This window comes from Ictalurus furcatus, chromosome 25 (assembly GCF_023375685.1).
Source record: "Ictalurus furcatus strain D&B chromosome 25, Billie_1.0, whole genome shotgun sequence".
Classification (NCBI taxonomy): domain Eukaryota; kingdom Metazoa; phylum Chordata; class Actinopteri; order Siluriformes; family Ictaluridae; genus Ictalurus; species Ictalurus furcatus.
Genome location: NC_071279.1, coordinates 1,380,001 through 1,396,209, shown reverse-complemented (window position 1 = coordinate 1,396,209; position 16,209 = coordinate 1,380,001). Strand labels below are relative to the sequence as shown.

General features: G+C 42.3%; 1 protein-coding gene across 4 annotated transcripts in view; it reads right to left on the bottom strand.

Annotated features, from left to right (window-relative positions):
• Positions 1–2,763: 2,763 nt before the first annotated feature.
• The window catches only part of LOC128601378 (leukocyte elastase inhibitor-like), a 20,270-nt gene continuing 6,824 nt past the window's right edge, over positions 2,764–16,209 (bottom strand). For 2 of the 4 annotated variants that reach the window (XM_053614542.1, XM_053614543.1), the window contains 5 exons: positions 8,533–8,673; positions 6,737–6,854; positions 4,492–4,634; positions 3,503–3,670; positions 2,764–3,321 (listed from right to left, as the gene is read on the bottom strand). In XM_053614542.1, the coding sequence (XP_053470517.1) occupies positions 2,911–3,321; positions 3,503–3,670; positions 4,492–4,634; positions 6,737–6,854; positions 8,533–8,673 (981 nt within the window). In that variant the 3' untranslated portion in view covers positions 2,764–2,910. The remainder of the gene's footprint in view (positions 3,322–3,502; positions 3,671–4,491; positions 4,635–6,736; positions 6,855–8,532; positions 8,674–16,209) is intronic. The other 2 variants (XM_053614544.1, XM_053614545.1) reach the window with 1 other exon arrangement.

Here is a 16,209-nt window from a genome sequence, read left to right as displayed (position 1 = left end):
GCGATTTCACTACTTTGTAAGAGGTGAATCTGAAGTAGAATGATTTCATGTGTCTGTAAAGATTCTACATCTTTGTTTCATATTCTTCGAAAATTTCCTAAAATATTTTTTCCCTTTGAACGCCTTTGCTTGGAAGCATCCGTGGGGGAAATTGTATTTACAACATGTATAGTGTTGAAGTTAGTTTCACAGGTAGCCATCCTTTCTAAGTTGGTTTAAAAGTCGTGATTGCGTGTTCAAATGTTAGCGTGTGTGGTTTGGTTTGTCTGCACACATCTTATCTCGCCTCTACTTGGTGTGGTAGGTTTCATGGTAGGTTATGGAGCAGAGAATACATCTGCACAGAGGACGTCCACAGCACCCTACAATTTCCCCATGCTGTGGGAGCTTCTATCAGTTGTTGGTGCAAGCCAGTCTGCTTTGAGTATTTATATATCTGTTGATCTCCTGGGTCTCACACACAAAACACACACACACACACACACACACACACACACACACACACCAGTCTATAGAGTTTACTCAGAATGGTGCAATAAAGAAAAAACATGCAGTGAGCAGCAGTTCTGCTGACGGAAACTCCATATTGATGAGAGAGGTCTACTAAGAATGTCCAGATAATGATTTGAGCTGACAGAAAGGTTGCAGTAACTCAGATGACCACTTGTGTGTATCTGTGGTGCTATGTGTCAGGCAAAAGCTGATTGGTTGGTGGAGAGATGTGTCCGGTTCCATACCCATAAACATTTTGAATTAGGAATAATATTGTTCAATTCTTAGTAATATTGTTCAAAATATATCTGAAGTGTAAAGAATAAGATGCTGAACAATATTGTATATACAATCAAATTTTCTCTTATGGCATCCAGTACTTTCCATCTTATATAGCTTTATATATATATATATATATATATATATATATATATATATATATATATATATATATATAAAAGGCAGGTCCACTGCACATCTGACCTCATCTACTGTGCATGTTCTGGCTCGAAGGTCTCTACTGATGTAGAAGCAGTGTAGACCTTAGACATGCTATAGGAACTATGTCTAGGATTACTGTCTTTGATAAGATAATCTGAAGCATGGTGAGACTGCTTTTATAAGGGGGAACGAGATTCTGTTAATATATAGTAGATATCTTGACTATTCTTGGTAATACTTGAAATTATTATTATTTTTTAATCCTCTATACCCTTAGAAAAAAGGGCTCATTGAAAAAGGTAGGATCCTTAGATTCCAACTCGTTCCAGAGGAACAATAAATATGGGCAGTTACAATACTACATGATACAAAAGACGTCAGCAGATGGATCTGGCTCCAGTTTCAATAAAATAAAATTCTTCTTAGATGTTGTCATTGTAAAATATTGGCTTCCCTTTGATAGGAACGACATATAAAATCGTTTATTTTACTGCACCTCTTTTATTTATTATTCATTATCCTCTACCCATGTGTACTTACGGTGCAGCCATGTCAATATAGTGCCTCATAAGCAATCAATAAATTTGATTACCTTCTTTCATTCTGTTGCTCCACTGTGCGCAAATCTGCTAGCCCTATTGTGTTCAACAGTATGTTCTGTCTTGGGATATAGCTGTGCTTAAAAGAAACACATGATATGTTTGCCAAGGTAAAGTCATATGTTAGCGGTTGCAATAGATTCTGTAAATGTACTTACACTTTGTTCAAAGTTATAGCCTAATCTCTCAGTGTAGTCTCATTTACATATATAAACTGTGTATCACATAGTTTATATCCATTCTGTTTATTAACAGAATAATAGTCTCCACCAGTATAACACCACCACTCTCTACTCTCATTCCTGAGATTTGGAATGTTTTTGCCTAGGAACTACTGTGCATGACCTGGACTGGCCTTTTCAATACGAAAAAAGGCAAATCTTGGATCTGCATACATTATTATAAACCTCCTGCACATGGATCATAAAGACCCTCTTGAGTCTCCTCCAGAAATTGAATTTTACCACAAAAACCCTAGCGTAGGACAGTGGATAAGACAGCTATATATTGCCATGTGTACACCAAACAGTAAGAAAACAGCTACTCAACAGTTAGCAGTTTCTTCCTTCCTGACTTTCTTCTCCCATTTCCTTTCCCCTTCAGTGAATTGGCTTTTGTGTTCATTTTGTTTTGTCTGACTGCTGCTTTATCTGAGACAGCAGAAAAGATTACATTTCAAGTGCCTCCCTTATTTCCATTGTAATTGGTTAAATATGTTAAAACCGTAGATGGTGGAACCTTACTTTCAATTAACATTATTATTAACTGATGAATTAATAATTAATTATAGCAATAATTAATTGAAGCTATTAATTAATGTTAAAATACACTTATTACTGTTATTTCAATAGTTTTCATTCATCCATCTTCAGTAACTGTTTATCTTGGTCAGGGTTGCAGTAGTGCAGGATGCCAGTCCATTGCAGGGCACCATGCACATACACATTCACTCACTCGTTCACACATAGGGACAATTTAGTGTAGCCAGTCCACCTATCGGCATGTTTCTGAACAGTGAGAGGAGACCCAGATGAACAGGGGGAGAATACCCAGACAGGAACAGAGTAAGGATTGAATCAGGGGCCCTGAAGCTGTGAGGTGGCAATGCTACCCAATTCTCCACCGTGTGGCATATTTTTTAAATATAAAGACAAAGATTGTTTAATAAAAGACACTGATATGTGATGTGAAGAACATGTTTAGGTCATTATGTAAATAATGAATAACAAGCTATTTTGCCAAAGTGCTTTATTGGAAATATGTCAGGAAATATATTTGCATATTTTAAGCTAAACATGTTTAGTCAGTGCACACTTATTTAGTTATGACATCAAATGACTGCATAGAGTTATAATTGCACTTCAGAGCATCGGGCAATTTAAGGAGCGCTGTAACGTCCACAAAAGAGAATGCTTCGGGTTGGTTTGTGTTGAATGAAAAAGAGGAAGGGGTGGTCTGCCACAAAGCGCTCTTTGGGGGGAGGCCTGAGACAACACCCCACCATGACGGTCGCAGTGGCTGCAGCTGCTTCAGTGCCTTCCTCAGTCACTTCTACAAAAGACTTATGCACCACCTCGGAGAGCACCAGGTCATCGCAAGGAGACATGTGTGAAAAATCACACTTGCCCTTGTCAAAGGCATCTACCATGCCCATGCTGATGAGCAGCTCCTTCATGTCATAGGTTTCCTCCAGTTTGAATCGCGGCAAAGACACCTGCACCTGCACAGTGTCCATCCTATCAGGCCGTGTCCACTCCATGAAGTTGTCATAAGTGAGCTGGTGCTCAAGCTGATTTTATATAAAAAATAATAATAAAACAATTATATAATACATAAATACTATATATATATATATATATATATATATATATATATATATATATATATATATATATATATATATATATATATAAAACACACACACTATAAAAAATCATTTTATACATAAATTAAGTAGATTTATCATTCACCTTCTCAAGGCCAGTAGTGTTATCTTCAATCTCATCAGGTAGCATAATTAGCATGCTGAGCTCCTTGCCCTTATATGGCATTTCAAGAATCTTGCACCACAGATCAGGAATAAAGGCCGGGGGAAACTCTGCCTCCTGATTCATCATCTGCACTGGTTTAGTTTCTTTCTGCATGTAAAACATATTAAAATACATTATTATGCATTAATGTAAATGGGGGGGTAGGGGGGGGTAGGGGGTGCAAAAATTCACAATTCACAATTCACAAACATGCATGACAGATCACCACCGTTTCCACAAGGGGATCATGCTGTGATTTTTAACTGGAGAGTTTTTACCTCCACTACAGAGAAAACCTTATTCATGTACGCAAGTTACAGTGCTACTTTTTTTCATCTTTAGGGTTTTTTTTTTGTTTGGTTGTTTTTGTTTTTTACCTTTTTTTTAATGTCTATATTTTGTTGGATATCAGTGCAATTTCTGCAATTATATTATTAGGTAAGATTTTTTAGCTTTACGGTTCAACATTTTTTCTAAAAAACATGAAGTAGATATATCTATATTTAGTTTGGCGGCTATGGTTCAGGTGGGAGAGCAGGTTGTCCACTAATCGTAGGGTTGGTGGTTCAATTCCCAGGCCACTTGACTCCACATGCCAAAGTGTCCTTGGGAAAGACACTGAACCCCAAGTTGCTCCCGATGGCAAGTTAGTGCCTTGCATGGCAGCTCTGCTACCATTGGTGTGTGTGTGAGTGTGTGAATGGGTGAATGAGACACAGTGTAAAGCGCTTTGGATAAAAGCGCTATATAAGTGCACCATTTACCATTTAGTTTCTTAGCCACAAGATATCAGTGCAATTTCTCACAAAACACAATAGAACAGGGCAGGAGTGCACAAAAGAAGACAGGAGTGCACAGGGGAAGACAGGAAGGAGGAGAGGAAAGGGTAAGAGACTGCATTTTTTTTTTGGTAAATGCATGGCACCCACCTTGTTCAGCTTGAAAGGAAGCTCCTCTGTTGCTCTGACCTTAAACTGGTTCTCCCAGCTGCCCTTGAAGTAGATGGCATTCACCAAGACAAGTCTGGTCGAATTATCAACAATTCCTTTTTGCAGCAAGTTCTTGATCTTTTCTATTGTGAGAATTTCGATTCACAAAAACATATTGTTAAGCAGACACAACATTCATATAGAACCACTGCATAGAAAGAAAACATTTCTTCATGCAGTTAATTAGAACATGATCGTGATAATAATAATAATGATAATAATAATAATAATAATAATAATAATAATAATAATAATAATAATAAAGTAGTAGTATCCTAGTACTGAGGGAGTATACAAAATAATATAAGTGAAAATCAGCAAGATCACAGGGGAACAATCTACAAAGTGGGTTTGAATTATAGCTAGACTAGATCTGTGGGAGGTAAACATGGATAGAAAAAGTTCATCAGCTTAAGAAGCATGCTGATAATAAAATACACACAATTTATTGTCAGTGTTTCACTAAAGTCACAAGAGCCCTCTATATAGTGCTGAAATAAAGTATTTTATTTGATTTCTTCTGTTTTTGTGTAGATCTCATACTAAACTGTTTCAGAAATTAAAACTAAATCTAAGATAAAAACAAAGGCAACCTGAGTAAACACAAAATACCGTTTTTAAATGATAATATTATTTATTGAAGCAAAAAAAGTTATCCAATACCAACTGGGCCTGTGTGAAAATGTATTTGCCCCCGTAGTTATTAATTCCCCAAATCTATGAAGCTGCATTGATAATGGGGTTCAGCCGGACTAGACACAACCAGACCTGATTACTGCAAACCCTGTTCAATTACATCAACACTTAAATAGAACTTTCTCATCAGTATGAAATTGGTTAAAAGGTCTTACCCAGTAACACACTATGCCAAAGTTGAAAGAAATTTCAGAAAAGAGAATGGAGAAAGAGAATGAGGAAAGTGATTGAAAGACATCAGTCTGGGAATGGTTACAAAGCTATTTCAAAGGCTCTGGGACTCCAAAGAACCACAGTGAGAGCCATTATCTCCAAATGGAAAAACTCGGCACAGTAGTGGACTTTCCCAAAAGTGGCCGAGCTTCCAAAATTCCTCCAAGAGCACAGCAACTACTCATCCAGGAAGTCACAAAAGAGCCAAGGACAACATCAAAGGACCTACAGGTCACTCTCGCATCAATAAAGGTCACTGTTCATGACTCCACTATCAGAAAGACACTGGGCAAAAATGACATCCATGGAAGAGTGGCGAGGTGAAAACCATTGCTAACCCAGAAGAACATCAAGTCGCGTCTGAATTTTGCCAAAACACACCTTGATGATCCTCAAACCTTTTGGGAGAATGTTCTGTGGACTGATGAATCGAAAGTGGAACTGTTTGGAAGACAGGGGTCCCGTTACATCTGGAGTAAACCAAATTTTCAGAATTCCACAAAAAGAACATCATACCTACGGTCAAACATGGTGGAGACAGTGTGACGGTGTGGGGATGCTTTGCTGCTTCAGGTTCTGGGCAACTTGCAATAATTGAGGGAAACATGAATTCTGCTCTCTACCACAAAATCGTAGCGGAGAATGTCCGGGCTTCAGTCCGTAAGTTGAAACTCAAGTGCAAATGGATTATGCAGCAAGACAATGATCCAAAGCGTAGGAGTAAATCCTAGTCAAAATTACATGAAAGACTGATCTCCTGTTATCAGAAGCGTTTGGTCGCAGTTATTGCTGTTAAAGGTGGCATAACCAGATTTTAAGTTTAAGGGGGCAATTAGTTTTTCACATGGGTGATAGGTGTTGGATTTTTTTTTTTTTGCATCAATAAAATTTTTTAAAAATAAATAATAACTATTGTGTGTTTTCTCAGGTTGCCTTTGTTTTATGTTGTATTTCATTTGAAGATCTAAAACGGTTTAGTATGAGATACACAAAAACAGAAGAAATCAGGATGGGGCAAATACTTTTTCACAGCGCTGTATGGTATTGCTCCAATAACATTATCATGGCTCAACTTACCAGCAACAGATTTTCTGAAGATTAAAGCTAACTGCTATCCGACTTTGTGACATTCCTACTTTGGGAATGTTTGATGCAGTGAAATTACATTCAAGGATTTTACAATCTGTTAATCAAACTATTTTACTTCCCATGGAAGTGTAAATACTACATGAATACATTTTAGATGGAAATGTCAAAAACATGTTTAAGTACTAACCTTTTGTTTGATTCTCCACCCAGTTATTAATATTGACCCGTGCAGATTCTGCATTTGCTTTAAAGTCAACAGTTTCCAGCTCAGCATGGTAGTGTGTTTTTGTCTCCTTCAGAAATTTCTGTTTTTAAAAAAAGAAAATCAGTTAAAAACAATGAAATACAGGAAGATCAACAATTACTGGAGAATAAATGCAACCAAGTGGTCTTACACCACGGCCAGCAGAGGGCACTGTGGCACGGCTCCGGACTGGTCACATGACTGTTTTGTTTTCATTCGCTTTCTGCCCGAGTTCTAGTTTCTGTTTTGAGGTTGTGCTTCATTTAACCGAGGTGTATTTGGTTTAGATTAATTATGTTGGGTATTTAAACCCCTCGGGACTATGCGCACGTTGCGCGATATTATTTGTAGTTGGAATACCTGTGTGAGAAGGATCAGTCTTAACGGTCTAGCATCTATGTTTAGCATGCTAAGCGGTCTTTGTTTTCATGTCCTGTTTTCTGCCTCGACTCTAGTCCCATGTTTTCTCGCTAACTCTGGATAGACCGCGTTCCCGTGTTTGTTTGTTTGTGTCATTGATTTATTAATAAAGACAGTGCTCCTGCACTTACTTCCTGTCTATCCCTCTGTTTCGTAACAAGTTGAACATCAACACAGTCCAAAAAGGGCAGACTCAAGTCCGAGTCTTTAATGGCGGAGTCCAAGTCGAGTCCAAAAAGTAATTAAATTGAAAAAAGATTTGAAATTGCAATTGTAAACTCAACACTGAGCTGTTAAATTAATATTTTAACCTTCACAACCCAATGGCATAATACATAAACATAACAAAAAATACCACTATTACATCTTGCCATTGCCATTTAATATTTTTATTTCATGTCAGCACTCCAAATAGTTTCCTATAAAAAATGGTTTCAATGAAAAAAGGGATATAGAGGTGTATGTAGAACTTATTATATTACAAGTGTATGAAAATACAATAACAAAACAGCTTCATTTGTGTCACACTATATTGTATCCTGCAGTTCGAGTTGACGTTTCAGTTATTTGATGCCTCTCATGAGGCAGACTCGACTGTACTCAGAAAACTTCCGAAGTGTCCGAGTCCATGTCAAGTTCAACTACAGATTTACCCGAGTGCATGACAAGTCCGAGTCTGTGCACAATTGGACCAGAGTCTGGGATCGAGTACCCCAAACCACACATTATTAACATAATTTAGATTTATTTAATCATTTGACACCTGGTTTTTATCCAGATAGAATTGCAACTTTGTATACACACATGTCTTTAGAGCAGTAGTCACCAACCTTGCTCGTGGAGATCTACATTCCTGAAGACTTTAGCTCCAAACATAATCCTGCCCACATGACCACCCAGTCATTGCTTTAAGAAGTTCTTGGTCAACTAAAACAGGTGTGTTAGATTTTGGATGGAGATGAAACCTGCAAGAGGTTTGGTGACCACTGCTTTAAAGGCTCTAGAGTTGAGTCATGAATACGAGAATGATTTCAATTAAAATGGAGTGAGCATTTCTCACTCCCCAGGACACAGTCAAAACCCCACAGGACCCACTACCATGTCCATATAGAATAATATATATCGTATAGAAATTGCCTCATTATATTACAAATGTTAGTTCACACACACATACACATACACGTGTATATATGTGTGTGTGTCTGTGTGTAACACTACTGTTTTGTTGTCGGGTTGTTATTTGCACAGCTCTATATCATGATACATAGTGTGTATGGTAGAAAGGTTATTTTGCACATCTTTGTATCCACAAATCTTACCTCCACAAATTTGTAGGTCTGCTCTGCATAAAGCCTATTGGCTATGCTGAGGGCATATGGAGCTCCTGCTTTGTTCAGTTCAGCCATCAGCTTGTTGAAGCTGACGTGGACGTCGTCCTTGGCATTGTTGTGGTGCAGAACCTAGGTAATATGGATGGAAATATAATCAAAGTTTTTTTTTATTTGTTTTTAATAAAAAGCAGGAAATCTTTGTGGTAAATGAAGATTACCTCCATCCTGAGAGAATTTTAGATTCACGTAACAAATCATGAATAAATGAGTAGACACAAGTGAAAACTGTGGTTCATATGTCATACTTTTTAATATGTAAGCTGTGTAGTACAAATGCACAAAAAGAAGGGCAGCACTGGTCCCAGTTATCCGCCACCAAGGAGAAGCACCTATATGTATGCCATTAACTACCATCACCAATGTTATTGCCAAAATAATGCCTTTTCCCCATGGATGTTAGTGCCTCCACGGAGTATTTGCATCCAATAACCTTTTGTAAAGCCGATGGTAACTGGATCTTCTGAGATTGCTGTGCCTGTTGGACTGCTACTGGTTGAACACTTAGGCTTCACTGGTTTGTTGAAGCACAAGACCTACAGTAAGATATTAATCATCAGAATTGCAAAACCTTTTTAAACTACATACACAAGTTGTTTGCGTGAACATTAGTAAAATTTGTGCGTGCCTGCATGGTCCTATACTTAGTATATAAATGTGGCCTTAAATCATGAAACAGGATTTTACCATGTTTATTATAATATACAGATCCATTGCACAGAACAAACTGTTCATACAGGAATTAAAGGGACACACTTTCCCCTACACCCTACTCATGTTTCAGGATGATCTAAGCTTTGCATAAGTGGCCTTGCCTAAACAAGCACAAAAATGCCTTTATATTAAGAAGGACTGCAAATAAGGAGTGCCTGGTAAAACATAATTTATCAACTATTACACTGTACTGTATATTGTCCTCGTGACAAACCAGGCCCAGAGTAATTACCAAGATTTGCATTTCTCTCGACAACCCTTGATGTTGCAATTTCAGTGCAATTACTATTCCAGTGAAGTGAATCACACTCCCTAAACAAACTGCTTTAGGGGCATGTTGCTAAAACACAAGCAGTGGATTTGACACATGGTAAGAACCTTTGCCAAGGCCCAATAAACAGTCTGAATGGCTGCTGTATGATGAGTCTTGCTTTTTATTTGCATTAGTTGAGAAATTTTCCACAGAATTTCTACCAGTCGCCACAGAACATGAAGAAATTTTCATATCTTCTTATGTAAATGTACCACCTGGGTGAATTTCCACCACATTCACCATGCGTCCTGTGATGTTCCTTCTTTATAATCACAGTAGACAAACTGGATCCTACCCCATCAAAAGAAAGGAACTGAGTTGGGGTAGCTACTAAACAGATCTTCAATTATAAAGAAATGACAATGATAAATTTATGTGCATATCTTCAGAGCATAGGATCCTAACACTGGTATGGAGTACTTCTTATCCAGCACATTTTAATGTTAAGAGCTGTTGGCCGACTAGTTCAATCAGATGTGTTGGGAGCTGGGAAAACACTAAAATGTGCACGGCAGCAGCGACTACAGGACCAGGATTGGGAACCTGTGCTTTATGTATTGCCAAAATATATAAAGTAAATGACATACTGCTGTAGTACAGCACAAAGATTCCTGTGCATCAGCAATCATCCATCCATCCATCCATCCATCCTCAACCGCTTATCCGTTATCGGGTCGTGGGGGCAGCAGCTCCAGCAGGGGACCCCAGACTTCCCGTTCCCAAGCCACATTAACCAGCTCTGACTGGGGGATCCTGAGGTGTTCCCAGACCAGTGTGGAGATATAATCTCTCCACCTAGTCCTGGGTCTTCCCCGAGGTCTCCTCCCAGCTGGACGTACCTGGAACACCTCCCTAGGGAGGCACCCAGGGGGCATCCTTACCAGGTGTCCGAACCACCTCAACTGGCTCCTTTCAATGCAAAATGCTCTACTCTGAGTTCCTCTTGGATAGCCGAGCTTCTCACTCTATCTCTAAGGGAGAAGCCAGCCACCCTCCTGAGAAAACCCATTTCGGCCGCTTGTACCCGCGATCTAGTTCTTTTGGTCACTACCCAGCCCTCATGACCATAGGTGAGGGTAGGAACGAAAATTGCCCGGTAGATCGAGAGTTTTGCCTTCCGGCTCAGCTCTCTTTTAGTCATAACGGTGTGGTAAAGCAATTGCAATACCACTCCCACTGCTCCGATTCTCCAGCCAATCTTCCCCTACAATGTCCCCTGAGGTGCTTGAACTCCTTCACTTGGGTTAAGTACTCATTCCCTACCCGGAGTAGGTACTCCGTCGGTTTCCTGCTGAGAACCATGGCCTCAGATTTAGAGGTGCTAATCCTCATCCCGGCCGCTTCACATTCAGCTGCGAACCGATCCAATGATTGCTGAAGGTCACGGACCGTTGATGCCATCAGGACCACATCATCTGCAAAAAGCAGCAATGAGATCATCAGGCCACCAAACCGCAACCCCTCCCCACCATGACTACGCCTCGATATCCTGTCCATGAATATCACAAACAGGATTGGTGACAAAGCGCAGCCCTGGTGGAGACCAACCCCCACCTTGAACGAGTCCAACTTTTTGCTGAGAATGTGGACACAGCTCTCACTTTGGGTGTACAGCGATTGAATAGCCCTAAGAAGGGAACCCCTCACCTTATACTCCCTCAGCACCTCCCACAGTAAACCCCTGAGGACCCGGTCATACGCATTCTCCAGATCCACAAAACACATGTAGACCGGATGGGCATACTCCCAGGCCCCCTCCAAAATCCTTGCGAGAGTAAAGAGCTGGTCCATTTTTCCACGACCAGGCCAGAATCCGCATTGTTCCTCTTCAATCCGAGGTTTGACTATTGGCCAAACCCTCTGTTCCAGCACCTTGGAGTAGACTTTACCAGGGAGGCTAAGAGGTGTGATACTTCTATAATTGGCACACACTCTCTGGTCCCCCTTTTTGAACAGGAGAACCACCACCCCGGTCTGCCACTCCTTGGGCACTGTCCCCGACTTCCACACAATGTTAAAGAGGCGTGTCATTCAAGACATCCCCTCCACACCCAGAGCTTTCAGCATTTCTGGATGGATCTCATCAATCCCCGGGGCTTTGCCACTGTGTAGTCGTTTGACTACCTCAGTGACCTCCACTAGGGAAATTGACGATGATCCTCCATCAGCCTCCACCTCTGACTCTACCATAAAGGGCGTGTTAGTCAGATTCAGGAGTTCCTCAAAGTGTTCCTTCCACCATGCAGTTACCTCAGTTGAGGTCAACAGCGTCCAATCTGTACTGTACACAGCTTGGATGGTTCCCCGTTTCCCCTTCCTGAGGTTGCGGATGGTTTTCCAGAAACACCTTGGTGCCGACCGAAAGTCCTTCTCCATGTCCTCTCCGAACTTCTCCCACACCAGCTGCTTTGCCTCTTTCCCGGCAGAGGCTGCAGCCCGTCGGGCCTGTCGGTACCTTGCAACTGCCTCCGGAGTCCTCCAGGATAACACATCCCGGAAGGCCTCCTTCTTCAGTTGGACGGCGTCCCTGCCAACCAGTGTCCACCACGATGTTCAAGGGTTACCGCCCCTTGAGGCACCTAAGACCTTGAGACCACAGCTCTCCACCGCAGCTTCAGCAATGGAGGCTTTGAACATTGCCCACTAAGGCTCAATGCCCCCAACCTCCACAGGGGTGCCAGAAGAACTCCGCTGGAGGAGTGAGTTGAAGACCTCCTCCAGGCGTTCCCAGTTCACCCGCACTACCCTTTTGGGCTTTCCAGGTCTGTCCAGAGTCCTACCCCACCCCTTGACCCAACTCACCACCAGATGGTGGTCAGTTGACAGCTCTGCCCCTCTCTTCACCCGAGTGTCCAGAACATGTGGCCTCAGATCAGATGATACGATTACAAAATCGATCATCGACCTTCGGCCTAGGGTGCTCTGGTACCATGTACACTTATGAGCCTCCTTATGTTCAAACATGGTATTCATTATAGACAGTCCATGACTAGCACAGAAGTCCAACAGCAAACGCCCGCTCAGGTTTAGATCAGGGAGGCCGTTCCTCCCAATCGCGACTCTCCAGGTATCTCCATCATTGCCCACGTGTGCATTGAAGTCTCCCAGCAGAAGTATGGAGTCCCCTACTGGTGCCCCATACAGGACTCCATTCAGGGTCTCCAAGAAGGCCGAGTACTCTGAACTAGTGTTCGGTGCATATGCACAGACAACAGTCAGAGTCCCCCCCCCCCCCACAACCCGTAGGCATAAGGAGGTGACCCTCTCATCTACCGGGGTAAACTCCAACGTAACGGCGCTCAACCGTAGCCTTGTGAGTATCCCCACACCCACCCGGCGCCTCACACCCTGGTCAACTCCAGAGTGGAATAGACTCCATCCCCTATCCAGGAGTATGGTTCCAGAACCGAGACTGTGCGTAGAGATAAGCCCCACCAGATCTAACTGGTAGCGCTCAACCTCCCGCACAAGTTCCAGTTCCTTCCCCCACAGAGAGGTAACATTCCACGTCCCCAGAGCTAGCCTCTGCCGCCCGAGTCTGGTCCGTCAAGGCCTCTGACCTTTACTGCCAGCCGTGTAGCAGCGCACCCGACCCCCACGGTTCACCCCACGAGTGGTGGGCCCATAGGTTGGAGAGGGGGGTGCAACGTTGCTTTTTCGGGCTTTGCCCGGCTTGGCTCTGTGGCAAACCCAGCCACCAGGCGCTTGCAGTCGGGCCCTTCCTCTGGGCCTGGCTCCAGACGGGGGTCCCGGTCTTCCTCCGGGCAGGATAACTCCTCCTCTCTATGCTTTCTTCATGAGGGTTTCTTTGAACCATTCTTAGTCTGGCCCCTCCCCTGAGACGACTTTGCCTTGGGAGACCCTACCAGGAGCACAAGGCTCCAGACAACACAGCCCTCAGGTTCATAGGGACACACAAACATCTCCACCATGATAAGGTGATGGTTCCCGGAGAGCATCAGCATCAGTATGGCCTCATTTCATTTTAAACTCATCGTCTTTGGTTATATGTTCTTTCTCTTTGATGATTGCTTTTTTGCTTTTTGTAACCTTTGTGACCTTAACTGACTGAAGAGTCTGTAGTGTTTTGCAACGTTAGTGAACTGGAACTGCAAACTCAGTCAAACCCAGAGGAATGTTTTATACTCGAGTTCTGCTGAACTGGTTGTGGCAGTGTAGAAAACAGTTTTTCTTGAAATCTTAGAAAATCCACACAAAATGCTAAATGATTTTTTTCCCTTTAATTAAGATGGTCCACATTTCTGCACTTTACTTCTACATACTTTAATCAAATCAAGCAATAAGGAACACCAAATCCATGGTACAGCCTTGTTCGGAGATGGGGAAGAAAGCAAAAATGTGGAGCGGTCTGAGAATAGACTGTTTAACTAGGCCTAAGCCATGTCATCATCATAATGAGAGATAAGATTATGGCTGACAGCAACGATGTAACCATAGAAACACGACATAGTCACAGCTACATGACTATAACTGTATAGCTATAGCATGTACTCATTTTAAAAGGTCACATATCCTTTGAGCTGACAGGGGGATTTTATAACAATTCCACTCTTGGCTAAATACAATGTGATGGACTCTAGGCAATCTAAGCTTGTGCATCTGAGTGTATCTAAAGACTCTTGGCAGTAAAACAATGTGGAAATCTGTGAGGCTACAAAGATCTTTGAATAGACACAAAGCTTTTTAATTTGGATCTAGTTCACATGCTGTGGATGGTTTGTAATGGATGACTATGCTGAAATTAAACTATGCTAGTTAGTTCCATTCAGTATCAGCATACTCAACGTTAAAACACTCACTTCGGCTAACAGCACAATGGTTTTGGGATTGGCTTTTACATTCACAGGCTACCCATTAGATTGATCCGGTTTGAACAGTCACAAATCTCCAAGTATGCAAACTAACAGGTTTGATTCACGATATACTCCCAAAAGACAACATCATGCAAGAAAGACACCACAGTTAAGCTGTGATAGAAAAAACCAGGACTCTACATTCTCCACTCCAATGATGAACTGGTTCTTCACCTATTTTTCTAACCAAGCATGTTTCGACCTTTATTTACTCCATGATTATTAACATTTATTGTCTTATGTGTATTAATATAACTATTATGATTTTGCATGATTATTATTTTTGTTTCCCAAAAGTGGTCGACCTTCCAAATTTCCTCCAAGAGCACAGCAATGATTCATCCAGGAAGTCACTCAAGAGCCAAGGACAACACAAAGGACCTACAGGCCTCTCTTGTATCAATAAAGGTCACTGTTCATGACTCCACTATCAGAAAGACACTGGAAAAAATAACATCCATGGAAGAGTGGCGAGGTGAAAACCACAGTTAACCCAGAAGAACATCAAGTCGCGTCTGAATTTTGCCAAAACACACCTTGATGATCCTCAAACCTTTTGGGAGAATGTTCTGTGGACTGATGAGTTTAAAGTGGAACTGTTTGGAAGACAGGGGTCCCGTTTCATCTGGAGTAAACCAAATTTTCAGAATTCCAAAAAAAGAACACCATACCTACTGTCACGTCTCATGACGGAGCGGAAGATAAGGCGGATGCAATCGCAGTTCGAACGAGAGTTATATTTAAAGAAAGACAGGCAGACAAATCCAAATCGTAATCCAAAACATGCAAGGTCAGACGATCGGCAAACAGGCATTAACTTGGGCAAGGCAGAGATCAAGGTCGTGGCACGGAAAACAGGGTCGATAAACAAAACATGAAACGTGGCATACAGCGAGGGACTGGTAGCGGAGAAACCAGTAAACTAAACTAACGAGCCTAAACATGAAACTGACTATGACTATGGAACGCATTAAACACATCTACTCTATTCTAGTTTAATATTCCGCATTGAGTGTTGCGAGGCATGCGGTATATATGCTGACATGATTACCCTCGCAACTGCTAACAGCTGAGGGTAATCCACACACACGTGACATGACAACCAATGACAGGACGGGGAGGAGACATGACATAAACAATAACAAAAGCACATGTTGAAATGTCACTGCTGTCAACATTGGAAAAGCAGGTGCTTGCGCATTTGCGCTTAGAGCACGCTGCTTCAAGGGGGAATCATGTCAGAACCCCCCCCCCCCCAAAGGCACTCCTCCCGGAGTGCCCCGAGACCTCCAACTTCTTTGGCAGCCCCGGCCCCCTGGGCAGAATGTCCCAAGCAGTGCCAGGCCACCGCACGGTGTGCTTGGCGGAGCAGGGAAACAAAGCGCTGTACTCAGCAGAGCAGGGAAGCAGGGCGACGTCCTCGTTGGAGCATGAAAGCGGAGCGACGTCCCCGGCTGAACAGGTAGGCAGAGCGACAACCACAGCCGGGCAGACAGGCTGAGCGAAGTCCTCGGCGGAGCATGAAGGCAGAGCGACGTCCTCAGCTGAACAGGGAAACAGAGCAACGACCACAGCCGGGCAGACAGGCTGAGCGACATCCTCGGCGGAGCAGGGAAGCAGAGTGACATTCACAGCAGGGCAGGCAGGCTGAGCGAAGGCTGAACTTGGGCGACCGGGTCGGTAGACTTGGGCGTGGGCTGAACTTGG